At 51.9% G+C, this 25,643-nt stretch overlaps 1 protein-coding gene across 1 annotated transcript; it reads left to right on the top strand.

The window, feature by feature from the left end:
• The first annotated feature begins 7,540 nt into the window (after nucleotides 1-7,540).
• On the top strand, nucleotides 7,541-15,436 carry PHOX2A (paired like homeobox 2A). The gene is made up of 3 exons (XM_032220113.1): nucleotides 7,541-7,757; nucleotides 11,361-11,548; nucleotides 14,976-15,436. Exons 1-3 carry the CDS (start codon nucleotides 7,544-7,546, stop codon nucleotides 15,429-15,431), a joined length of 858 nt encoding a protein of 285 aa, XP_032076004.1. The 5' UTR covers nucleotides 7,541-7,543; the 3' UTR covers nucleotides 15,432-15,436.
• The last annotated feature ends 10,207 nt before the right edge of the window (nucleotides 15,437-25,643 follow it).

Below are 25,643 nucleotides of genomic sequence, written 5' to 3'. Positions count from 1 at the left end.
AAGACCCTTGATCATTTCAGCAAAGGTGGCTGTCCAGTCTCTTCTTAAAAACCTCCAGTGATGGAGCATCCAGAACTTCTGGTGGCAAGTCGTTCCACTGGTTAATTTGTCCTCACTGTTCTCTCCTTGATGGGTTTCCCTCCGTGGCTTCTTGTCCGGCCTTCAGGGGCCTTGGAGAAGAAGTGGTCCTTGCTGGTTATGTTCAGGTGGAAAACCAGGGGTTGCCCCCTAAACTGGGAATCACCCCATGGCCCCCAATCCCTCTCCCTTAGGTAATGAGGATCCCTCTACTTCAGTGTTTCTCAACCTTGGCTACTTGAAGATGTCCGGACTTCAACTCCCAGAATTCCCCAGCCAGCATTCGCTGGCTGGGGAATTCTGGGAGTTGAAGTCCGGACATCTTCAAGTGGCCAAGGTTGAGAAACACTGCCATAAGGATACTGCAATGGTCGTAAGTGTGAAACACGGTCATAAGTCCCTTTTTCAGTGTTGTCGTATCTTCAAACCGTCATTAAATGAATAGTGTTGTGAGTCAAGGAACTACCTGTACTTATTTATCGATTATTATTTATTTACACCTAAGCACTCAAACGCCCATTTGATGTCTGGGGTCGCCTACAATCCAAGCCTTCCCAAACTCCCTTCGTTCCCAGGTTCTGCCTTTCTTCCGGGGGCAGAAAAAAACTTCCCTAAAGAGACCCCCGACCCTAAATGAAGACCCTTGCGCCAATGCAGAACTCCCACCCCCCAGCCCCCACCCCCGCGCGCGTCTTCTCCACGGAGCCCACCGGCGCCTCAGCAGAGAAGGATGACCTAACTCCTCGTAGCAGGTGGGGGACAAAAATAAGACCCCCCGTCGTCTTCCATCACCCGCCCACCCACTCACCCACCCCGCTGGTGGCTTTTTACAGCATCCTGGCCGTAAACTCAACCTGCGGCTTTCGATTTGCAGAGCAGGTGCTGCGTTTCACCTCCCGCCCCCCCCCCCGGCTCCCCTCTTTGTCAGGTTCCCCCCTCCCCTCCAGAAGTGCCCATCTCTGCCACCCCCCCACCCCCCCCACTCCTCCGGCTTCGGGGCAAGCGTGGAAGCGCGCCTCTCCTCCTCCCCCCCCTCCCCTCGCGTGGCAGCCTCCTGGCTAATTAGTTTAGAGGGAAAACTTAATTCAATTAACTTTTTCACAACTCCGGCAGGCTGACAGTTGGGACTCTCTTTCACCAGGCGCCTTGATCTAATTAGCTTGTTTAGCAACCTGCCCGTCTCCCCCCCCTCCCTCCCTCCCCCCCTCCCTCCCCAGCCCGGTCTCCCCTCCAGCTGTGGGGAGAAGGGGGGGAGGCTTCCGCGGGATGGGTTGGGGAGGGGGCGGATGGCATCCTGCTGGGCTCCCTCTGCCAAGGGGAAGGACAGTTCCCTCCGCTGACCAGTCAGCCTCCGATTGGGATCCAGGGTGAGGGAGGGTTGCCTCTGGGCATGGGGCTGAGGGGCCCATATCACGCCCAGGGGGGCTGGCTGCTGGGGGGGGTGTGTGTCATGGCCCCTCCCTTTGGTCCCATTGCCCCCCCCCACCCCAATGCTTGCAAATGTAAAGTCATGTAATGTACAGTTAATCCTCAACTTAGGACCGTAACTGAGCCCCAAATTTCCATGGGTGAGCGAGACAACTCTTCGGGGCAAGCAAAAACTCTGAGGTTTTGCCCTGTTTTACATCCTTTCTTGCCACAGTTGTCATTAAGCAAATCGCTGCAGTTGTTAAGTTAGTTACACTGTTGTTAAGTGAATCCGGCTTCCTGTGGACTCTGCTTGTCAGAAGGTCACAAAAAGGGGATCGTGTGACCCCAGGAACACTGCAAGGGTCATAAATATGAGTCAATAGCCAAGCGTCCTAATTTTGATCACGGGGAGGCTCAGGATGGTCATAAATGTGAAAAATGGTTCTGCCCCCCCCCAAAAATTTTTTTTCAGTGCTGTTGTAACTTTGAACACTAAATGATTCGTTGTTAGCTGAGGACAACCTGTAATTTCAATGTGATTACACACACACACACACACAAACACACACACGTGTATATGTGGGTTTATGTATATATGTATATTCATTTCAAACTTGTAAAGCCACCGAGTCACCTTGTGGCATGATGGACGGCAAACAAAATGAATGAATGAATGAATGAATGAATGAAGGAAGGAAGGAAGGAAGGAAGGAAGGAAGGAAGGAACGAATGAACGAATGAACGAATGAACGAATGAACGAATGAACGAACAGCAAGACTGAGAGACCCAACTGGTTGTGGGCCATTCAGGAAGGCAGGTTGGATGTTGGGTCATCATAGCCATGTGCTGGTTTTGTCCTCAGAAAGTCCCTGGCATCTAACCTGGCCCTCTGTGGCTTATCCGAGACTGGGCTGAACTGGTCAAGTGTCCAGATAAACCCCTCTTGCCCGACATCGCAGCCCAACATTGTCACAACTGACCTGCCACCTTCGAGCGATGAGGGCGAAGGAAGGGATCAAGATTCTATTTCACAGGGACCAAAAACCTGATCTGCAAAATTTCATAGGAGGCAGGTGATCAATTGAAATTTGAGGGCGCTGTGCAGGGCAGATCAAACCCAATCCTGCCGAAAGTCTCTAAATCAGGGGTGTCCAACCTTGGCAACTTTAAGACTTGTGGATTTCACCTCCCACAATCCCCCCCCGTCTGGATGATAGGTAGATAGGAGAGAGAGAAGGAGAGGAGAGAGGGAGAGATTGAGAGAAAGAGAGAGAAAGAAAGAAGGAGGGAGAGAGGAAGGAAGGAGGGATTGATTCAGTGTTAGGCAAACCTGTAGAAACTAGGGACCCTCAAATTTAAATTTAAAAAAATCTTTAAATTCTCCCTTTAGACTTCTTTTAAACAACGAAATCTCCCCACTCTTGAAGGGTTCTCCAGTTATAATCTAACATTATTTTAAGCACGGGAAACATTTTTTTAAAAAAATGAGCATCCATTCAGGAAACTGGTGGGTCCTTTGATTAACAATGTGGGGAATCGGAGGTGGGCTTGCAAATTTCTCCGCGGGGCCCCTTCCCTTCCCCAACACCCCCACACCAACGCCTTACACAAACGCTCAACGGAGCGACCCCAGCCTTCTCGCCCCAAACGATTTCAAGCTAACCGCGGGATGAAACGCGGCACGGTGTTTGTGTGTGTGTGTGTGTGTGTGTGTGTGTGTGTGTGTGTGTGTGTGTGTGTGTGTGTGTGTGTTGGCTGCTGACAATCCCGTTGTAATCCGCTGGAAGGGCCTTGAGAGCGAGATGGGCGGCGCAGAAATTTAATAAATAAAGAATAAGACCAACATTATCCGGTGCCAAACCCCTCCACCCGTCCAGGGACATCAAGCTGGCATCGAGCCTTGGGCGAGGCTCTTCCGTGCAGGGAGCTTCACCCAGCTGGTCTCACGGCGGTGGGAAGGGAACCGCGCGTGCACGCCGGCCTCCCCAGTGCAACAGTTGCGCGCCGGTTTTCCAGCGAGGTTTGCCAACGCATTATTTTTGCAGCTCGGCTCCCGCTTTGGGTCTCCGATTTCCTGCGCCGTTTGGAAAACCGCGGTGGATGCCAGCGCTTTGCCCTGCCGATCACCAACCTCCCCTCCTCCGCCCCCTCCCCCCAACAAATTATCCGGAAAACTCCCCCACCCCACCCCTCGAAAGGGCGGACAAAAGCTCCGATGCTGATTTAGACTTTGAAATCTCCTCCAGCGAAAGTGTTTGTCTTGAAAATGCGCTTAATCCTCCTGCTTTGCGCCCCTGGAAAGCAAAGGAGGGGTAGGAGCGGGGGGGGGGAAGGGCTCGGGCTTTCAAATGCATTCGTATCCAGGGCAGGGGGCTTTTACCCTAACGGGGGGTGGGTGGGCTGCATAAACAAAGGGCTGAGGCAAACAGAGCCCAGCTGAAAACGATGGGGAGGGGCAGCTGGATGGCTAAATAGTTTCCATTATTATTTTCAACATGGAAAGACCTGGAAGAGTCTTCCACCACCACCACCACCACCCGAAATAGTCCTCAGAAGGATGGACCACCACATCCATCATCCCCAGCAGTTGTTAGGAAGGCAGGCTCCACGGGAGGGGAATTGGAGCCCAGATTGCCTCCCCATCAAATCCCACCCCCGAAGGCGTTTAACTCAAAAGAGATGGGATGGTAGCACTCCAATCGCAACTTCTGTCCTGGAATCTATTGGCAGGGCGGGTTTGGGGTGCGCTAGTTGATTTATTGTGCAAAGAGGTGCACACCGGGGAACAGCATTGGTGTGCAAGAGAGACGACTGCTGTTTTTTTCCTGTGGTTTACAGGATAACAGAATATACCAGAGTTGGAAGGGACTTTGGAGGTCTTCTAGTCCAACCCCCTGGTCAAGGCAGGAAATCCTCTACTATTCCAGACAAACGGCTGTCCAGTCCCTTTTTTAAAAACCTCCAGGAATGGAGCAACCACAACTTCTGGTGGCAAGCTGTTCCTCTGGCTGATTGTTCTCACTGTCAGGAGATTTCTCCTTAATTCCAAGTTACTTCTCTCCTGGATTAGTTTCCACCCGTTGCTTCTTGTCCTACACCCTGAGGCGTTTTGGAGAATAGGTTGAAACCCCTCTTCTTTGGGGCAGCCCCTCAAATATTGGGCGACGCTATCACATCACCCCTAACTCTTCCTTTCATCAAACTAGCCATGCCCAGTTCCTGCAACCGTTCTTCCTATGTTTTAGCCTCCAGTCCCCTCATCCTCTTTGTTGCTCTTCTCTGCGCTCTTTCCAGAATCTCAGCGCCTCACAAATGAAGGCGAATCTACGTTTCCCCGGATACTGTGGAAGGATCCCATCTGGGTCGGTCCCCGGGACCGGAAGTTTTAAATACCACACCCAGAAGAGCCCAAAGCCCACACTCTGCTGGAGGGAAAGTCTGGATGGGCTCCAGCCAGTCAAAGAAGATAAAACCAACCAGATGTGATCTTCCCAACAACTTTTTGATATACTTTCTGGCAGTGGTGAAATTCATTTTTTTTAAACTACCGATTCTGTGGGCGTGGCTTGACGGGCGTGGCAGGGGAAGGATACTGCAAAATCCCCCTTCCCTCCCCACTCTGGGGCCAGGCAGAGGTGGCATTTGCCGGTTCTCTGAACTACTCAAAATTTCCACTACTGGTTCTTCAAACTACTCAAAATTTCCGCTACTGGTTCTCCAGAACCTGTCAGAACCTGCTGAATTTCACCCCTGCTTTCTGGAGCTCTGTCCCAACATTGCTAGGAAATCTGGAAGGGACAGAAAGTCCCACCTAGACACCCCCCACACACTGGCTCTGCAACCACAGCCAGGCCCTGGACTTCCAGACTCAGAATCCTATCAGGCTAGCCAAGGGAATTCTGGGAGTAGGTCCATCATATTAAAGCAGAGATCTTCAAACTTGGCCACTTCGAAGTCCACAAGTCTTAAAGTGGCCAAGTTTGGGGACGCCTGTATTAAAGTATGCAGCTGCGGGAATTCTGGAATTCCACAAATCTTAAAGCATGGGGGGATTCTGGGAGTTCAGGTTGCTGAGGTTGAGAAATGGGGTTCTGACTTATGGGCTGACTTCACTCAAACCGGAGGGGGGGGCAGGTTAGAAATTTAGGGGGGACCGAAGAATCTTCTCTGGCTCCCTATACTCCCATCCTTGTGGCCATGAGTTCCGTATGTTCATAAATGTGTTTTCAGTTGGTTCTGGGGACTCCAGACTTATACTATAACTCCGGGACTGGCTTGGTTTGCACATGACATCCTGGCCCAATCCTAGGTACAATAAAATAAGTATACATTTTAAAAAAAGAAAACCTTCCACTTTTTTTATAACGTTTCCTTCTGTGAATTAATAGGGAGGAAGTGTTTGGAGATGTCCTGGTTAAAGAGAAGAACCAAAGGCGCGAGAGTGTTTGTGTGCGTGTGTGTCTGTGTGTCTGTGTGTCTGTGTGTGTGTGTGTGAGAGAGAGAGAGAGAGAGAGAGAGCACATCGCCTGCCTATCCTTCTTTCTTTCTTTCTTTCTTTCTTTCTTTCTTTCTTTCTTTCTTTCTTTCTTTCTTTCTTTCTTTCTTTCTTTCTTTCTGTCTGACTGCAGGAACAAGACAGGGAAATTAGCCATCCCTTTGTTTTCCTCCGATATTCTTTCTTTCCATTTGTTTTATTTTGAAAGGGTACCGACTTTATTCTCCCCTTTCCTTGGCATTTCCAAACCCCGTTAAAAAAGAAAGGAAGGGAGAAAGGAAGGAAGGAAGGAAGGAAGGAAGGAAGGAAGGAAGGAAGGAAAAGAAACACAGCGACCAAGGACACCCCGTTTTCCTTAAGCCTCCCCCCCTTTTTTTTAATCCTTTCAGCCCAGTGGCCGTGCTGGGCAAGGTGAAGAAGAGGCGATGCTGGCCCCTCCTTGTGGATTCACCCCAAGTGAATAACCCTCCCACCCCAGAACCCCAAGATTCAGTCCGGCTGTGGTGGGGCGGGAGGCGGTGGGATTGGGGAGGAGGGGAGTCGGGCCCAGAGATGCGCTTCTCCCGACACCTGGCCAGCCACAAGTACAGCCCCATCCACACAAGACGCTTCGTCAGGCCCATGGAAGACCAAGCGACCCCCTACAAGGGAGGATTAATGTTAACCTGGATTGAACTGAGAGAAATCCTGACACGCCGCATCAGCCCCTCCCGTCGCTTCTCCTCCTGGGGGAAACAGAAAAGACGAGGGGGGTGGGGAGAGACACCTAGCATTTACCTCCTGAAAGCTGATGTATTGCCCCTCAACCAATTTTTGGGGTCATTGGAGGGGGGCACTGTAAAGCAGAAAGAGGCTACAGAGACCCCCGTGAAGCCCTCCGGGAGGGGGCACAATGGAGCCACCCTGATAAAATGCCCTGGAACGGGGGTCCCGCCAAAGACCCCCGGCCACACGTGGAGGCCCAACCCAACAGCAATACCTGAGAAGGTGGGGAAATTCGTACTCTTCCTCCTAATATTCGCCCCCCCTTTGTTTCTTAGCTGGGGTGGGGAGGTGGCTGTCCCACACCTCCCTCCCGTTGGGCTCTTGAGGCCAACACGCAGGGACGCTTCCCAGGGCTGGCTGGGGAATCCTGGGAGTTGAAAGTCTTCAAGTGGCCCAGACTGGAAACCCCCTGGGCTCTGATGCGGCCACACACCAGCCAGACCAGGTAGGCCCTCTTGTGCAACTTGCAGAAGAGGCAGCTTTTGGGGGGGGAGGGGGGACCCGAAGGGAGACCCCCGCCGAGAGGAGCCCCTGACTTCTTTGAGCCCCTTTTCCCGGCGACCCCCTTCCAAAGCCAGGCTGAGGGGCAGCCCGTCGGGGCAGGAGCGCGCGCGGGACCCCCGAAAGGGTTAAGGGAAGGGGCGGGGTGGGGCGGGGCGGAGGGGGGCTTGGCCGCCGAGCCTCCTGCGCCGCCGGTCCCAGCCGCCCAAGTATATCTCGCCCGCCCCGTCGCTGCGCCGCCACTTGGCGGGCGGGCGGGCGCCGAGCCGGAGCGAGCGGGGGTCCTGGGCGCCATGGATTACTCCTACCTGAACTCGTACGACTCGTGCATGGCGGCCATGGAGGCGTCGGCGTACGCGGACTTCAGCTCCTGCAGCCAGGCCGGCTCCTTCCAGTACAACCCCATCCGCAGCTCCTTCGCCGCCAGCCCGGCCTGCCCGCCGCTCGCCTCCGCCAGCTGCGCCCTGGGCGCCCTCCGCGACCACCAACCCTCGCCCTACGCCGCAGGTAGGCGCCGCCGGGGTTCGCGGGGGAGGGAGGGGAGGCTGGGCCGCCCCACCTGGCCGGGAACGGGTCGCGCAACCGGAGCTTCCCCGTCCAGTTTCTGCCCGCTGCGCTGCGCCTGCCTCTCCTGGCGGTATCGAGGGTCGGGGGTCCTGGAGGGTCGAGGGATGGAAGGGAAGGGTCTGATTTGGCAAAGGAGCTCCCGCGGGGTCTTTGGGGAGCCCCCGCTGCTTCCAAGGAGGGCAGAAAGGGGAAGAACAGACGATCCGCTTCCCCCGGCCCGGCCCACCCAGGAACCGTCCGGTTCCCCCGAGGAATGTGGAGGGAATTGGGTATCCCCAGAGGAGCTTTCCTGGGATGAGGGCTCGCCTGGAGGGGTGCGCTCCGGCAATCCGAGGGCAGCAAAGCCCCCCACCCACCCAAAGAGCCCCTACCATGACGCTTCCGCCCCGTCCGGATTTGGCTTGGGGGAAGCCGTCGGAAGAGTTGCTCCCGTCGGGCGCTGAGCAAGGCTTTCTGTCCGCCGGTTCCCTCTCCTTCCATCTGGCAAACGTTTTTTCTCCACCTGGGAGGAAATTAATTCCGACGGTCGGGAATAGCAACAGTCACCATCACAAGGGGCAAAAGCGAGGCTAGTCTGGCCGCGGCCCGCCACCACTTTCCCGGGAATTGAGACTTCGTGAGCAGTTCGACACCCCCGTGGGAAGGGCGCCTTCTCCGCCCCCGACCAGGCCCCGCGTCTTTGCCTCGAGGGTTCTGATCCAGCGCAGAGACACCGGCCCCGTCTCTCCCCTTCCGTCAAGGAGACCCCTGGAAGGTGCCTGAGTTTTCCTCAGCCAGGAATGCGGGGAGCTCAGGAGGGGATTGATGGGAGTTGTAGTACACCGCTGGTCTGGAAATGAGGCTCCCACGCGCCCAGCAACCGAATCAGCGCCATCCAGCCGGGCACCGCGCGGACCAAATGGATCCCGTCTCTTCTGGCGGATCGGTGCCGCCCTCGGAGCAAAGTCCCCCCCCCCTTCCTCGACGGGTGGGGCGCAGGACTCAAATATGGGGTCGCGTCTCGGGGGGGGTGGGCTGCGTTCGCAACGGCCTCGGAAACCCACGACTGGCCGGCGAAGTCGTTGGGGAGTTTGAGGGGGTCGTTCGAAACCGCGCTTGGGCCGAGTCAGAGACAGCGTCAAAAAAGAAGGGGAGACCCCTGCCCCGTCGCCTCCAGCCGGGAGAAGCCACGGCCGGGAAGGGTCCCGCGATCCGGGAGAAGCGCAGTTGAGCGGGAAAGATCCCCACCTTGCGCGACTTCAGTCGGGCCCGGAGAGGCCCCGAAGGGTCGCTAACTTGGTTTGACGCCTCTGTGGGCGGCAGGGAGTTCGCTTATTCGGGCCGGTCGGGGGAGAAAAACCCCTTTCCAGTATTAACACGGAATTTCTCCATAAAGTGATTTATTCACATTTATTTGTGGTTATTCCGTTAGGACGGCCCCCTCCTCGCCCTTTCCCTCCGGGCCAGCCACCTAAACGCCCAAACCCACGCGGGGGAGGGAGGACATAAACGCCAATGCGCCTTGTTCGCCCAGCGCCCACTTCCCAGCTCCGCGGGCACGCGTGGATCCGAAGTAATTTGGCCGCGCAGAAAGGAAGCGGGGAATCGCCTCCCTCGGAAGGGGCGAGGGAGGAGAGGAGATGCGGGGACGCTCGTTCTGCGGACCCCGGGGAGGATACGCCTCTGGCCTGGAGCGAACACGCGCGGGCCCCGGTTTCACGGCGCGCGGCTTCCTTCGCTTCGGCTCCTTGATTAATTCCAATGGGCCCCGTCGGAGGAATGAAGGCAGAAGCGGCCAGCGGGGAAGGGGCGTCCTCGGATTGACGGGGATGCCTCATTGTCCGCTGTTTTCCCGGCCGGAGGCGACGCCACTCCGGGCCCCACAGAGCCCCGCGCGAAGCCTAGGAACCCTGCGAATTGAGGCGCCGCATAACCGGCTTCGCGACCGACAGTTTAACGTGAATTTCCCGGCAAACGGAAACACGGAATTGGTGAACGTAATTGACCCGCTCTCTGCCCCCTCCCCATTTTATGTCTCTTATTCTAAACTGGGAGAGAGAAAGACGCCCCCGTGTCCGCTATTCCCGTGAAATGGATTCTCACAGCCCACTAATACACACAGGACCACTTCCCAAGCCAATTGTTGTGTGAATGCCATCGCCTGGTCTTTCCCCTAAACTCAGCTACCCAGAGTCCGCTCACACGGGGCCGTTCACACGAGACAGCCTGCCTGCTTTCCTCGCGTCTCTGAAATAACCGATTCCAAACGGTTCATTAAAATAAAACCGCATCTGGAACGGGAAAAAGGTGCGGGGGGGGGGTGTCCCACAAATCTCTCCCCCATTCCAGCCGAAGGGTCTTTAAATCCGGCCCGTCCCCCGCGCGATCCAGCTTCGTTTTGCGAAAAAGCGTCGCGCAATGTTCCCGGGCAGAAAATGGCAAAATTTCTGGCCGTCGGCAGTTCGTTCTTTTTATTCCGTTGATGAAGGTTGGGAAATTGCAGGGAATCTTGGAGCGCCCCCCCCCCGTCTCCCGCCCCCTTGAAACGAAACTCCGGGGAATAGTGACTGTGCAGGAGAAAAGCGATTCCGACGATGCCGAGGCGGCCGTTCGGGGTCACGTTGGAGGAAACCCTTCGCTTTGTGGGTGGGTGGGTGAGGGCAGGGAGGGGGGAAAGCATCCCTTCGCCTCCTGCCAAGGCCGAATTGGAGCATCTGCTTCACAACTGGAGCTAAGAAACACGATTCTTTGGTGCTGGTAAAAATTCTCCCGTTCCCAGCAAACGGCTTCCCTGGCGTTTGGTTTCTCGGGAGCAACCTCTGAGTAGCGATGGGGGAGAACTTTTGTAGCCCAGAGCTGAATTGCGGGGTTCTTGGTGCTCCCTGAGCCTTGATGGTTTTCTTGCCCACGTTTCATCACCGAACACTGATGGTGTTACCTAGTTGGTTCATGAAACGTGGGCAAGAAAACCGTCAAGGCTCAGAGAGCACCAAGGACCCCCCCCCCAGTCCTCTGCGTTTTCTACTGGGCACCTTCAGGGATGGGGTGAGCCTCGCAGAGGGCATCCATTTCCTTTACTGATGCCAACCTGTTGGCAGCAGACGAGGGTGCTGGGCTACAATTCACACCAATGGAGGAGGATATTTGTAGCTCACGGCGGAACTGTGGAGTTCTTGGTGCTCTCTGAGCTGGGTGGTTTTCTGGCAGGCGTTTCATGACCCACCGAGGGAACATCGTCAGTGCTAGGAGGGAGCTTGGGATGTGGGGAGGAGGAGGAGGAGGAGAATGGGGCCTTTGGTGCTCACTGAGCTGGTTCTTTTTCTTCAGACGTTTCATGACCCAACGAGGTAACGTGATCAGTGCTAGCGCAGAGAGCCTTGAGGAGCCCACAATTCCTACCCAACGCTTATGACCCAACACAACTGAAGAGGGCTGGGATGGGTCATTGCGCGGATCCAGGATCCCCAAACTAGCCCCCCTCCCACCTACTCAGTCTCCCCTCCAGGGGGTCCTAACTCACACCCTCTTTTCCTCCTCTCTGCGCCCCCCCCCCACTCCCTCCAGTTCCGTACAAGTTCTTCTCGGACCCTTCCACCATCAACGAGAAGAGGAAGCAGCGAAGGATCCGGACCACCTTCACCAGCTCGCAGCTCAAGGAATTGGAGAGGGTCTTCGCCGAGACCCACTACCCGGACATCTACACCCGGGAAGAGCTGGCCCTGAAGATCGACCTCACGGAGGCCCGAGTGCAGGTGAGTCGCTGGGGAGGGACGCCGGCAGCCACGACACCCGCCAGCCCAGGGCTTGTCGCGCCTGAGAGGGACCCACGCCCTCCCGCTCCTTCGGCCCCAGGCTGAAGGGTGGGGAGGGGCTCGTCTTCCTCCCCCACCCCCGGCGCCCCTCATCCGGGAGCTGCCCTGAGCCTGAACCCCGGGAGCCCGGGAGAAGGAAGGCGAGTCCCCCCGCAGTTGATTCTCCGGCCTGAATTCCTGGGGCGGTTGCAGGAATGTCTCCCCGCTACCCACAAATGGAAAACGGAGGGGGGAAAAACGGATTTCAGACACTTTAACAGGGTCCCCCCTCCCCAATTCCTGGCACGTATTTAATTTCCGAGAGATCCCTGGTTTTCTTGTAGAAAAGTCTGTGGAGATTCTCGGCCATCCAGGTCGTGGGAACGATGCAGTTTCTTGGATGAGAAACGAAACGTTTTGTTCTTCAAGGAAAAACCACGACGGTCCAGTTGCCTCTTGAAAAAGCACTTTTTTTAAAAATATTTTTTAATTTTAATTGAAACAAATACAGCATCTTTCTTTACATCTGTAGAAAGTGTATCAATCGATTACAGATCCTCCACGGTCAACAAACATAACTCATATTAACTTAAGCATTATTATATATCCATTTTCAAGCACTTTTGAGTTTCCTTCCCCAACTAGGGAGCCTCATCATTTCATTCCTTTCCCTTTCATGGTTTTGAAGAGTCCATTCAGTTCAAACCTGGCTCGATAATGTCTTTATTTCAATTGCGTTTCTAGAGCCGGTTTTAATCCTACAATCCCAGGTAGTGATTTATATACTGTGTTAAACAGGGATCGTTAGCTTAATAGCAATTTGATTTTTTTTTCCTTTATGGAGTAGTAACGTATATTCCTCGCTCTGCAAGTCATTTAAAATCCCGCGTTTACTTACTTAATTTTACTAACTGCATTTTGTTAAATTTGCATTTTACTAATTGCATTTTACTAATGTAGTCTTCTGAAAGGCGTGTTACTTTTCTCACTGACGCTATTTCTTAAAATAAAAAAGACCAATTTATTTAAAAAAAACACAATTTATAAGCATTGGAGGTTGGCAACCGAGTAAAACGCTAGACGCAGCAATAAAATAAATACATAACAGCAACAATAAATCAGCCATAATAGATAAAACATAGAGGTCAGTGAAGCTTAGCTCCAGGCGAAAGGCCGGTGTCTATAAAGCGCCTAAAAAAATCACAGACCTGGGGGAGAAGCAGCCGCAAAATGAGGAAGGGGGCACTTAAAGGGCTTCGAACAGTTTTCCTTCTGGATTCCAGGATCGCAGAATGAAGCCCAGAGACGGTTTTTAATTTCACATTCTCTGCAGCAGCCCTGGGGGGGGGGGTAGCAGGGGGGAGAGGCTGAGCAGGGTGGGGAAAAGCAATTTTATAGACTGCAAAACATTATTTGTCAATTGTTATTTGTAAAAATATATTTTTGTTAAAAAAAAATTATTTATCTATCATTCCACGTAGCTATTTCTGAAAACAATGAATATATAAACAAATAACATAAATAAAAATAACTAATTAAATGTCCTTTTTGTGGGTGGAGATGGGGATGCGGGGAGTAACCATTTGTGGGCTCTTCCGGTTTTGGGTCCCCCTCCCCCAGATCGGTTTCTGTTTTGACAGGAATTCTTAAGGATGACTGTTAAAGGATTGATCTCCAAGTGAGATTTTCTCCCAGACCTTTTACTTAGCCCACCCTCCTCCTCTGCCGTAGGAAGAAATTGAAAATAACAATTCTGGGTGCTGTTTTTAATTCTGTTTTTAATCGTTTGCTGCCCAGCATCCCGTACTTAAGGTGGGCAGAGCACGTAAATGGGATAAATTAGCAAATTTGCTGAAGAGAACAAATTAGGACATTTTATTTGTCAGATAGAAGTTCCTTGGGATAAAAACGGTTTAAGTAAGGCTAATTACTAAATTTGAGATTAAAAAAACCATTTTTTTAAAAGATTGCAGGGAATCGAACGGTTTGGGTGATATGAATTCTCCCTTCCCAAGTTTAGACTGGTTGCCAATTTCAAACGAATCTTGTGGCATTTAGGTAAAAATATATATATAAATCCAAATGCTATAATTGTGCCAAATAATAATAAAAATAAGAATTCTTAACCTACTTAATTAATTGCGTAATTGCTGAGAAAAAGGCTTTCTATTTCCCACCCCACACTCACAAAAACAACAAATTTTGCTGACATTTTCTGGATAGTTGCGGTAGAATGTGAAATTGGTTGTGGATTTTGTCTTCCGTGGGAATCCAGACTCTTCAAGCCGTTTGAGTTATTTTATAGCTAAGAAGAAAACTTCAAGGCAACGTCATCTAATCAGGAAAAGGCCAGATATAGAAAGATAGAATCCTCCCTCCCAATAAAATAAACTGCAGAAATAAAATACACTTTAAAAGCCCCCCTAAAGGAAACCGAAAATTCTCCAGCGATTCAGACTCTCCTTTTGCAGGATTTTTAATTTTGTACGCGATTTTATATATTAGTTTAACATATATAAATGAAGAACAGTATTTTAAAAACACATGGCATTTGCAGGGGTCCATTTACATTTCAAATATTGCCATTTGTGTTGCAAATACACAACCTTTGGAAAGCCGGAGGGGAGGGGAGAAGCAGGCAGACCAGCACTGGATCCAGCAGTTAAGGGGGAGGGAGGGAGGGAGGGAGGGGGTTACTACAGGGCTGTGGCTATCCTGGATCTATGGTACAAGAGAAGTTGGTCACTCGGGGTTGAAACTTGGGGTGGGGTCCTTGGATGCTTTTTGAGCTTGGTGGGTTTCTTGCAGTCGTGCTGTGATCCAATTAGGCAGCTTGATTTGTGCTGTGAAGGGAGGGAGGGTTATATAGAGGAGGAGGAGGAGGAGGAGGAGGAGGAGGAAGAGGAGGAGGAAGAGGAGGAGGAGGAGAAGGAGGAGAAGGAGGAGGAGGACAATGACAAGGGGGGGTCCTTGATGCTGTACGAGCTGAGTTGTTGCAGACATTTCATAACCCAACTAGGTAATATCATCAGTGCTAAAAGATAGTGAGGTTGATCTCCACTGATATTAGTGTAGGTGGGAATCTCCTTCTTGGCATTTCCTTGGGAAGGCTGGTCCAGAACTCTTCCTCTCCAGCATCCAACAGCCAGATAAGCAGGGCTTAATACCAGACAAACAACAAAGCAGAAAACAATCAGGAACCTCCGGGAAGAAAGCAATGCTCTCACCAACACAGGCAGGATAACCACCTGTATAAACCTCACAACCTTCTAGCACTGATGAGGTTACTTAGTTGGGTCACGAAAGGGAGCCTCTGAGCTCAGAGAGTACCAAGGGCCCCACATCCTGGTTGTATCTGGGGGAGTAAATCTGTCCTCTCCCGGTTTAGGTCTGGTTCCAGAACCGCCGGGCCAAGTTTCGGAAGCAAGAACGGGCCTCCAACGCCAAAGGGCAGAACGGCGGCAACAACGGCAGCAGCGGCTCGGCGGCAGGCAAGAAGCCGGAGCCCCGGTCCTCCTCCGAGGACGACGAGTCCAAGGAGTCCAACTGCAGCCCGACCCCCGACAGCACGGCCTCCCTGCCCACCGCCGGGGGCCTGAACAGTCCTGCCGACAGCCTCAGCCCCAGCCCTGGCACGGGGCAGCCAGGCCTGGGCACCGGGCACGTCACCCCCAGCCTCAAGTCTCCCCTGTGGGCGGGCGTGAGCACCAGCAATGGGGGCACCAACACGGCCGAGCTGCTGAAGGCCTGGCAGCCCTCGGAAGCCGCCATGCCCGGACCTTTCTCCGGCGTGCTCTCCTCCTTCCACCGGAAGCCAACTCCTCTCAAGGCCAACCTCTTCTAACAGAAGCACAACCACATGCTGCTGACCCACAACTGTCCCCTCCCTCCCACCACTGCCGGAGGCTCTGGCCTGCTTGCCCCCCACCCCCAAGGCTGCAGAGTCAACTCGGGAATCTCAGCTTGAACTTCAAAAGCAGCAGGAATCTCTTGGACCTCCTGGCCAAGCCAGCTCTGAAATGGCCTCAAACCCTTCTGAACAGGGATGACCAGCAGCACACCCTCCGTTTTTGCTGAGTCCTCTTGTCGTCTCCTGCCCTGGGGGAGGGGGTGGACCCAGGAATGGACCCCCCAGTCTCCAAGAAAGAGATCCAGGGCCTTCAATCTGCATCTTGGGGTGGCCAAACTGTCCCTTCTTCTTCTTCGTGAAAGTCGACTTAAGAGTTGGTGGAGTAACTGGGCTTCTCCGTTGAAGCTGCTCAGGATATTTCAGCTGGTGCATGAGTAATGTAATCTTTATTGTCATTGTACTTAAATACAATGAGATCGGTTGAGGAAAAATTCACCAAATTGGCTGGACTACACCTCCTCTAATCCCCTGCCCAAACGTTTCACTAGGTTGTGGATGAGGGGAGGTGAAGTCCGCTTGGCTGAAGAGGGTCTTGTCTATCTACAGCTGGGATGGAGTCAGGAGCCTCAGCCTGCTAAGTTTAGTGGCGCCCATGCACTTCACCAAACTTGACCGGTAGATGGTCTTCAGGTAGATTGACAGCTGGCGGGATAAGAACTTTGAGGGTGGTCACGGGACAAGAGGTCAGGTGGATTCCCACGGGCTTCCCCCGTGGTCATCAGGAGGCTGGCGGAGTGAATGAACACATCCCTGCGAATAGAAGGGACTGTGTGGGAGAGGACTTCAAACGTGGCAACTTCAAGACATGTGGACTTCAACTCCCAGAATTCCCCAGCCAGCTCTGCTTCAATTCTGGGAGTTGAAGTCCACAAGTCTTAAAGTTGCCAAGTTTGGGGACCTCTGCTCTACACCCCCCTCCTCTTTCTTTGCCTCCCTGCGGACTCTGGGCTTCTTTCTAGCCATGGGGTGAAGGCCCTCTTGCCCCATCTTGACTCTCCAACAGAGATGGGAAAAAGGGCACAAGGCAAGGCTGTTTTTGTCCTTTATTTATATTCTCACCACCTTCCTGGTCTCGCCGTAGCCAGTTCAGAAGCTTCCAAAGAGCTGGGTGGTGATACAGGATGCAGTAGAGGCAGAGTTGGAAGGGACCTTGGAGGTCTTCTAGTCCAACCTCCTGCCTGAGCAGGATACCCTACCTACCCTCTGCCAGACGAATGCAAGGACTTCCTGGATAGAACTATTTTTTCCCGGTGGAGACGTTGACTCGTCCCTCTTGCCCAGTGAGGAGAGAGAGGGACAGCCCTGAAGCTGCTTGGAGAAGAGGGGAAGGGACATTTGGGTGGGGGTAACACGCCATTCCTTCTTGCTGCTCCCTTTGACTTGGGGTTGACCCATCTTAAGGACCTCACCACCGTCAAAGCGGGCACCAACCAGAGCCCAGAACAACTCAACAAAGTTGTCTAGGATCAGAAAAAGTGGGGAGACCGGGCTCATGGAGTTGGAAAACGACTGAATGGATGACATCATCACCATGAATCTCATCATAAGAGAAGGAGGAAGTTCTTCGTGAGGTTGACAATCCATAATGCAAACACGGCTGAGATCTGAACAGGGTCTTGCTATTTGGGGATGGGGGTCTTGCTATCTTGTTGGATCATTTTCTTCCTCAACATGAATGGATTTCCACCCCATTCACAGACTTGGAATGGCCGCAGTGGGGTAATCCAGCTGAGCTGCTTTGCTTGAGAGTGGGGCCCTGGGGTATCACCCACGCACCCCCAAATCCTGCCTTCAGGACAACAATGAAGGTGGATCAGTGAAGCAGGACCAGGGACGTGGGGCGCTTCTTCTGAAAATGGGTGGTTTATGGCGGCCTGAAGCTGAAACATTTGCTAGACTTGAGGTGGGAAACCAAGTTCCAGGAGGACAAGGGTGCCCTGAATGTCCACCGTAAGTCCTGCATCCCACAAACTCTTTGAAAATGTCCAAACTTTCCAAGTACATGAAAGCTGTTTTCCCAACTTGGAATCTTGAAATGGAAAGGAAGGTCTTGGAGAGCCTCAACGGGTTTTGCTCTTCTCAGTGCTGGTGGGTTTTGGAGATTCAGTTGCGTTGGCCTTCAACTCCTACGATTGCTGCAGGTTGACCCACAGGACTTGTGCAGAATGCAGAACCTAGAGAGAGAAAATAGATCCATGATGGGAGATCCAGAGGGTTCTACAAGGTTCTAACAAGGTTCGGCAAAGCACAACACACCAAGCCCAGGAGACATTGAACCGATGAGGTGCAAATTCAGCCAATCGGCATTATTGGGTCATCTCTTTGAGGATGTGTGATCAACACCCCCACTCTCCTCCTCCTCCGAGCCTCTTTGGACTCAATCCTTTGTCCAAGAATGATGCCAGCTCCCAGAAGGACCTCGTCTCTTGCTCTGGAAGTCCAGAGCTCAGCTCTTGAAGAGAACTTGACCAATGGCATCCTTCCACCTCCCTTTGAAGACCAAGGTAGCAGAAACCTTCCCCATGGACAGCAAACTCTCTCTCGTTCCGCCCTTCAGCATTAAAATAGCCTCATGCAAAAACTCTAGAAATGGCAGAGAGGTGAACGGATATCTTCCGTGGTGGTCCCTGATGGACATCTATCCTTTCCAAAGAGTGGGCTCTACTGCCCATTGCCCCCAACCTGGTGGGAGATGCAGACACCATAGTCACATCTCTGAGATGCTCAGCCTCAGCAGGTACCCTTAGATGCCTTCTGCTCTCCGATGGTCTTGTTGCTGCTTTAGTACCTGGGTGTAGAGAGGGGGAGGGAGGGGGAGGCTCTTGAAAGCCCCTTCTAGTTTTTGGGAGGCCTTCATGGGAAGGGGAAACATTGCTGAGCACTTGCTTCAGGACAGGACTTCCAGGCCATCCCCTCCCTCTCTGTTTGCACTTCTCACATGGACCTTAGGGCCAAATGTTGCTGAAACAGGCCCGTCTCTGCCTTGGTCCTCCCCCTCCACAAGGTTGGAGGGCTTTGGGGCTGCCTTGTAGGAGGGAGGTCCCAAGGGGGGCAGTCGGAGGTCTTCTTGGCACCTCCTGCTAAGAACCTGAAGGGCCCAAGGGTCAAGCCATGGACTCCTACAGCAGCCGAGGAGTGGGGATCTTCTCAGAAGCTTCGGTCTTCTGCTGAGGGAGATGGAGAGAGGTCCTCTCCCCTCTCCAAGCTGCTCCCTTGGCAGACAAACGTCACGTTTGGTCCACGGCACCAGCAGCCCACGCATCTGATCCTGACTTAGCCACGGAATAAGGCAGAAGCCGCTGTTAACCAGGTGGGACAGAGAGACCAAGAAAGCAGGTTCTCTCTATGCCACACGTCTAAGTGAGTTGGTTAAATGTCCCCTCTGCCCAGGAAGCTTGGCGGTGTTGATCTTGGGTGGCCTGGCGTGTCTCTGTCGCATGCAGTTTTGTGCGTTGGGGTGCCGGACACATGGTGTAAACCAGGAGAAGAGAATATTTGAACTGTGAGGTGCTTGGTGATCTCTGAGCTGGGTGGCTTTCTTACAGATCTTTCATGACCCAACTAGGTAACGTCAGCAGTGCTAGAAGCAAATGGAGTTTGTGTACAGGAGGAGGAGGAGGAGGACTACGGGGTCCTTGGTGCTCTCTGAGCTGGGAGACGTTTCCTGACCAAACTAGAGAACATCATCAGTGCTAGAAGGGAGGAGGGTTTGTGGAGAGGAAGAGGAAGAGGGGAGAAGGAGGAGGAAGACGGTGGGGTCCTTGGTGCTTTCTGAACTTGTTTGCTTGCAGACAATACAATACAATATAATACAATAGCAGAGTTGGAAGGGACCTTGGAGGTCTTCTAGTCCAACCCCCTGCCTAGCCAGGAAACCCTATACCCTTTCAGACAAATGGCTATCCAACATCTTCCAGCATTGGGGCATTCACAACTTCTGGAGGCAACTTCTGTTCCACTGATTAATTGTTCTAACTGTCAGGAAATTCCTTCTTAATTCAAGGTTGCTTCTCTCCTTGATTGGTTTCCACCCATTGCTTCTTGTTCTGCCCTCAGGTGCCCTGGAGAATAGCTTGACTCCCTCTTCTTTGGGGCAGCCCCTGAGATATTGGAAGACTTCCATCATGTCTCCCCTAGTCCTTCTTTCTATTAAACTAGACCTATCCAGTTCCTGCAACCGTTCTTCACATGTTTTAGCCTCCAGTCCCCTAATCCTCTTTGTTGCTCTTCTCTGCACTCTTTCCAGAGTCTCCACATCTTTTCTCCACCGTGGTGACCAAAACTGAATGCAGTTATTCCAAGTGTGGCCTTATCAAGGCCTTATAAAGTGGTATCAACCCTTCACGTGATCTTGATTCTCTCCCTCTGTTGATGCAGCCTAGAACTGTGTTGGCTTTTTTGGCAGCTGCTGCACACGGCTGGCTCCTATTTAAATGTTTGTCCACGAGGACTCCAAGATCCCTTTCACAGTTACTACTGTTGAGCAAGATACCACCTATACTGCCTAAATGCACAACCTCACTCTTTTCACCACTGAATTTCATTTTATTAGATAGTGCCCAATGTTCAAGTTTGTCCAGATCCTTCTGTATCTTAAGCCTTAAGTCTTCTGGAGTGTTGGCTATTCCTGCCAGCTTGGTGTCAACTGCAAATTTGATGAGTTCCCCATTTATCCCCTCATCCAAATCATTGGTGAAGATGTTGAAGAGTCCTGGGCCTAAAACAGAGCCTTGGGGTCCCCCATTGCATACCCCCCTCCATGTAGATGCAGTTCCATTGAAGACTACACGTTGAGTGTGGTTGGTCAACCAGTTACGAATCCATCTGGTGGTGATGCTGTCCAACCCACATTCTTCTACTTTATCTAGTAGTAGGTTATGGTCTACCTTATCAAAGGCCTTACTGAAGCCCAAGTAAACTATATCGACGGCATTTCTCGGGTCCACTAACTTTGTCACTTTGTCAAAGAATGCAATAAGATTAGTCTGGCATGATCTGTTTTTGACAAACCCATGTTGGCTTTTTGGCTATTACTTTGTTTGCTTCTAGGTGTTCGCTAATTCTTTGCTTGATTATCTTTTCTAGAATCTTTCCTGGTATTGAGGTCAGGCTGATAGGTCTGTAGTTTCCTGGATCTGTTTTTTTCCCCCTTTTTTGAAGATGGGAACCACATCAGCTCTTCTCCAGTCCTCTGGCAGTTCCCCGGTGCTCCAGGATCTCTGAAAGATAAAGTTCAGTGGTTCTGAGATCTCGTCTGCCAGTTCCTTCAGAACCCTGGGGTGTAATCCATCCGGTCCTGGTGATTTGAAATCATCTAGGGTAGACAGGTGCTCACTTACCGTTTTCTTCCCTATCTCAACTTGTCTTCCTAATCTGATTTTTGTGGTGCTGTTTTTGATAGGTTGGACTGTTTCATCCCTTTGTGTAAAGACAGATGTAAAACATGAGTTAAATAGTTCCTCCCTGTTGCTTGTCACCTTCTTGCCACTTTCTCCCAGCAATGGACCAATTGTTTCCTTAACTTTTTTCTTGTTTTTAACATGTTGGAAGAAGCTTTTTTTTTGTTATTTTTGTGGCAAGCCTTTCTTCATTGTGAACCTTAGCTTTCCTCACTTCATTTTTACAGGCTCGGGCTATTTGCTGATATTCTGCCTTAGTTATGTCCCCCTCTTTCCACTTTTTATACTTATCTTTTTTTCTCTTTCAATTAGTCAGAGAGTTCTTTATGCAGCCATTCTGGTTTCATGGCCCAACTAGGGAACCTCATCAGGGTTAAATCTTCGAGCTTGGCTGTCTTCTGCTGGCATTCATGACATATTCCCCAATTGGCTCATGAAACATCTGCTAGGACAGTGTTTCTCAACCTTGGCCACTTGAAGACGTCCGGACTTCAACTCCCAGAATTCCCCAGCCAGCATTCGCTGGCTGGGGAATTCTAGGAGTTGAAGTCCGGACGTCTTCAAGTGGCCAAGGTTGAGAAACACTGTGCTAGGAAGCTCAGAGACCACCAGGGGCTGCACATTGTGTAAACTTTGCACACTTGCTTCTTTGGTGGATTTGCACACCCATGCTTACTCAGGCCATTCACCACCTGGTGGCTGCATTCTCACCTTAAGCTTCCGTAGGATTAACCTTGGACGGTTGCTACCTGGAGTAGCACGTTGTACAAATCCAGTTGTTGGGTTAGATTGGGCACCGTTGACTCTGTGAAGCCAGAAAGAGGGTCAGCCTGGCGACCAAGTTCAAGCTAACACAGGTAGTCCTCAACTTATAGGTAGTCCTCAACTTACAACCATTCATTTAGCGACTGAAGTCACCATACCACTGGGAAAAAAGGACTTACAATCATTTTTTCACACAGATGACCATTACAGTCTGTCGCCACGGGATCAAAATTTGGACGTTTGGCAACCGGCCTGTACTTATGACAGTTGCCGCATCCTCGGCCCCCACGTGATCTCCACATGGGACCTTCCCAGCCGGCTTCTGCCACGCAAAATCAGTGGTGGAAGCCGGATTCACTTAACAATTGCAGCGATTAATAAGTCTTCTATTTACTTAACCAGCAGTGATTTGTTTAACAATCCTGTGGGGACAAAAGGTCATTAAATCGGAATGGAAGAATAGCAATGGAGAAACTGGTCCCGGTTTTGGTCATAAGTCGAGGACTCCCTGTGTTGTATTGGGAGATTTTGCAACTCTTCTGATTGCTGGTGGCCCCATATTGGAGAATTAATAAAAATCAGAATGGAGATGGAAGGGATATTGGAGGTCATCTAGTCCAACCCCCTGCTCAAGCAGGAGACCCCGTACCGTTTTCAGACAAATGCCTGTCTAATCTCTTCTTAAGAGCCTCCAGTGATGAAGCGCCCACAATTTCTGGTGGCAAGCAGTTCCACAGGTTAATTGTCCTCATTCTTAGGGAGTTTCTCCTTAATTCCTTGCTTGCTTCTTAATCTCCTTGTTCAGTTTCCATCCGTCGCATCTTGTCCTGCCTTCTTTGGAGAATAGCTTGACTCCCTCTTCTTTGGGGCAGCCCCTCAAATACTGGCCCACGGCTATCAAGCCTAGTCCTTCTTTTCATTAAACTAGAATTCCTGCAACCGTTTTTTTGATATGTTGCACAGAGAGGAGGGGGCACAATTTCCCTTCCAAAAAAAAAGAGAGAGAGGAAGGGGTGGTAGAGCAGCTGCATAGCTCCTAATCCCCCCTCCCCATTTGCAGCAGCAGGTGGGGCCTCCATTCTCTAAAGCAGACTTACTCAGTATCGGCATCTTTCAGGTGGACTTCAAATCCCAGAATTCCCCACTTCTCGAAGGCCCAGAGAAACCATCTTGTATTTCCATGGCGAGGAACGGATTCCGTGAGATGGAGGGAGACCTTCCTTTGAGTTTCTGAATTTGTGGAAGGAGGGAGAGAGGAACAAAAAGAAGCAATGGATAAACTTCTTCCCAAAAAATAAATAAGGCTGGCCCCGTCCACTTTCTTCCTCTCAACCAGCCATTTCCACGTTCCTCCCCCCCCGCCACTCCTTTGGACACTCTGGGCATCTGTCCAGTTTCTTCATTCTCTGTCCTGCGTGTGCCTGTTTATTGAGGGAACTGAGTTTACGCCACAAAAAATACAAGCAGACTTTGTGTGAATGGAGGGAATGAAGGCAGGGTGTCCAACCTCGGCTCCTTGAAGACCTGTGGACTTCAACTGCCAGAATTCCCCAGCCTGGCAGGTCTTCAAGGGGCCAAGGGTGGACACCCCTGGATTAAAGGAAGCTGTTGAAAGCCCTCACCTTCTGGTGGTCCTCCATCTTGGCACCGATGAGGTAGAAGCCTGGATCAAAAGATGCGCCTCTCATCCCAACCAACTTGACAAGACCACCGAAGAGCCATCTGGGGGTCCTCCTTGTCTATGTACCAGTAGAAACATCATCCTGTGTAGAAGCAACTGAGACTCCTTCAAGAGGTGAAGGGCTAGAGAAGAGAGGTCTTTGAGATCCAAGGTTGGGACTTCAGAAGGAGTAATGGAAGAAGGGCTGAAGTCCAACCAGGACTTCTAGGGAGAAGGCTACAAGAAGGGTTGGGTATGACTGCCTCGCACGTATCCTTCCAAACTCTGCTGGAGTTAATTGTCTTAACACTCCCAGGTCACTGAATAGGAAAAGGCCAATTGGGCAACCTGGGGGGGCCACAAGAAAGCCAAATGTGGCTTCCTAGCCAGGTCAGGTCCCCCCCACCTCAAAACTGGATCTCTGCACCCCCCCCGTCCCCACCCTCCTCCATCACGGAGCTGCCCCCCCACCATCCCTGGTCAGCTGTTCCGTGTGGCTCGCTTTCCCCCCCCTTCCCTGCTCTGTAATTTATTGATTTGCAAAAAAATCTGCTAACCCAAATAAACTTAATTTATTGAGGAACGCAGCGGGGGGACTTCCCTTCAACTTCCTTATTTACTTGTACCCTGCCTTCGTTTGTTTATTTACTGCAAATAATTCAAGGGGTTTGGTGAAGATGCCCAACATACCTTCTTCCTCTGCCTCTCCTTTTCCCCGTAACAACAACCTTGCGACGTGGGTGAGGCCAAGAGGGACTGTGGCCCACCCAGAGTCACCCAGCCAACTTTCACGGCCAAGGCGGGGCTTGAAGCCATGGCCCCCCGCTTTCTAGCCAGGTACCTTAACTGCTGAACCACACGGACTCTGTAGTTTTCTTTAAAGATCAAAATAAGTATGGCGGTGAATGATGGACGGCAAGCGTTTTGATGCACGAGGGCTTTCCAACGGCCTTTCCCCACCACCTTTTAGGCCAGTTTTTTTTCCGGATGTTCAGCTTTTCTCCTATCTCATCAGAGTGTCAAAAACTGCCCTGCCTGTGCCCTCTAAGAAGAGCCCTTGGGACGGCAAGGGGCTGGCCATCTTTTAGGGCAGCGTTGGCAAAACCTTTTGGCACCGAGTGCCCAGATGGGAGCGCACAGTGGGAGGGAAGTGCAAGGAAACCGGAAGAGCAGATCCACAGGCGCACACCTGCAGCAGCACCAAAATCTGGAAGAGCCGTTCCCCGCGTGCATGCATGCGCCAGGAAGCTGAGCTTCCCATTTCTAACATGCGCATAAGCGCTGGTCACCTGGTCTTCCGGTTTCTGGCGCACATGTGCGTGTAAAGACCAGATGACCTGCACACATACATGTCCTGGAAACCAGAAGCTCAGCTTCCCAGCACACACATGCGCACTAGGAAACTGCTTTTCTGGTTTCCAGCACTCCTGTGCGCATGAAGAGCAGCTGTCTGGTGCACAGGTCCGTGCCAGAACCCAGGAGAGCAACAGGCGACAGCTGGCGTGCCCAGAGAGATGGCTCTGTGTGCCACGTCCGGCACATGAGCCATAGGTTCGCCATTGTGGTTTTAGGGCATCCTCTGTGGATGTGGCTCATGATGTTGGGGGAAGCAGCTTCACACAACCAGGTTTTATAACGGTTGGCTTATTCAGCTGCTGTTTCCCTCCAGATGTTTCTTGGGGGACAGGCAAAACAAGGCCCCGCCTGACTCCATCTAGGTGTGTTTTCCAAACTTGGGAAGTTTAAGATGTGTGGACTTAAACTCCCAGAATCCTCCAGTGTGTAGAATCCAACTCCCAGAACTGTTCTGATTGAGGCTTTCCGAGACCCTGAAGCAAACTCTCTGTAGTGCCGACAAAAAAACCCTTTTATGAATGTACTGTGAATTCTGCTCCTTCACATCCAGCAAAGTCTTTCCAGGGAGGATTTACGGTCACAGACCTTATCTGGCTTGGAGAGCTGCCAGGCCGAGATCTGCAAAACTTGGCAAGGAGTCTCCGAGAGTCACGAACCAATGAAGGGAATTCATGGTCTCCTGCAAACTCCACTCCCCTGTCGCTCCTCTTTTATTCCCTCTGGGAGGGGCCATTCACCGTCCACCTGTGGCCTTACTCCCAAGTCGACCCCTGTTCTTTAGCTCTTCCCTTCGTCTGGCAGCTCTGCGCATGCGCACACTGGGAACAGGCTCCAGCTGTTCTTCTGCCTCACTGATTTCTGACTCCAAAGGCAGCTGATAACTGTCAGATGGCCCTGGCCCCCTCTCTGCCTCCGACACAGAGCCCTCATCCGAGCCTTCCCCAGACTCCAGGACTGGCCCAGGTT

Source organism: Thamnophis elegans, chromosome 6, assembly GCF_009769535.1.
Source record: "Thamnophis elegans isolate rThaEle1 chromosome 6, rThaEle1.pri, whole genome shotgun sequence".
NCBI classification, from domain to species: Eukaryota; Metazoa; Chordata; class Lepidosauria; order Squamata; family Colubridae; genus Thamnophis; species Thamnophis elegans.
This window is presented reverse-complemented; position numbering and strand designations above follow the sequence as displayed.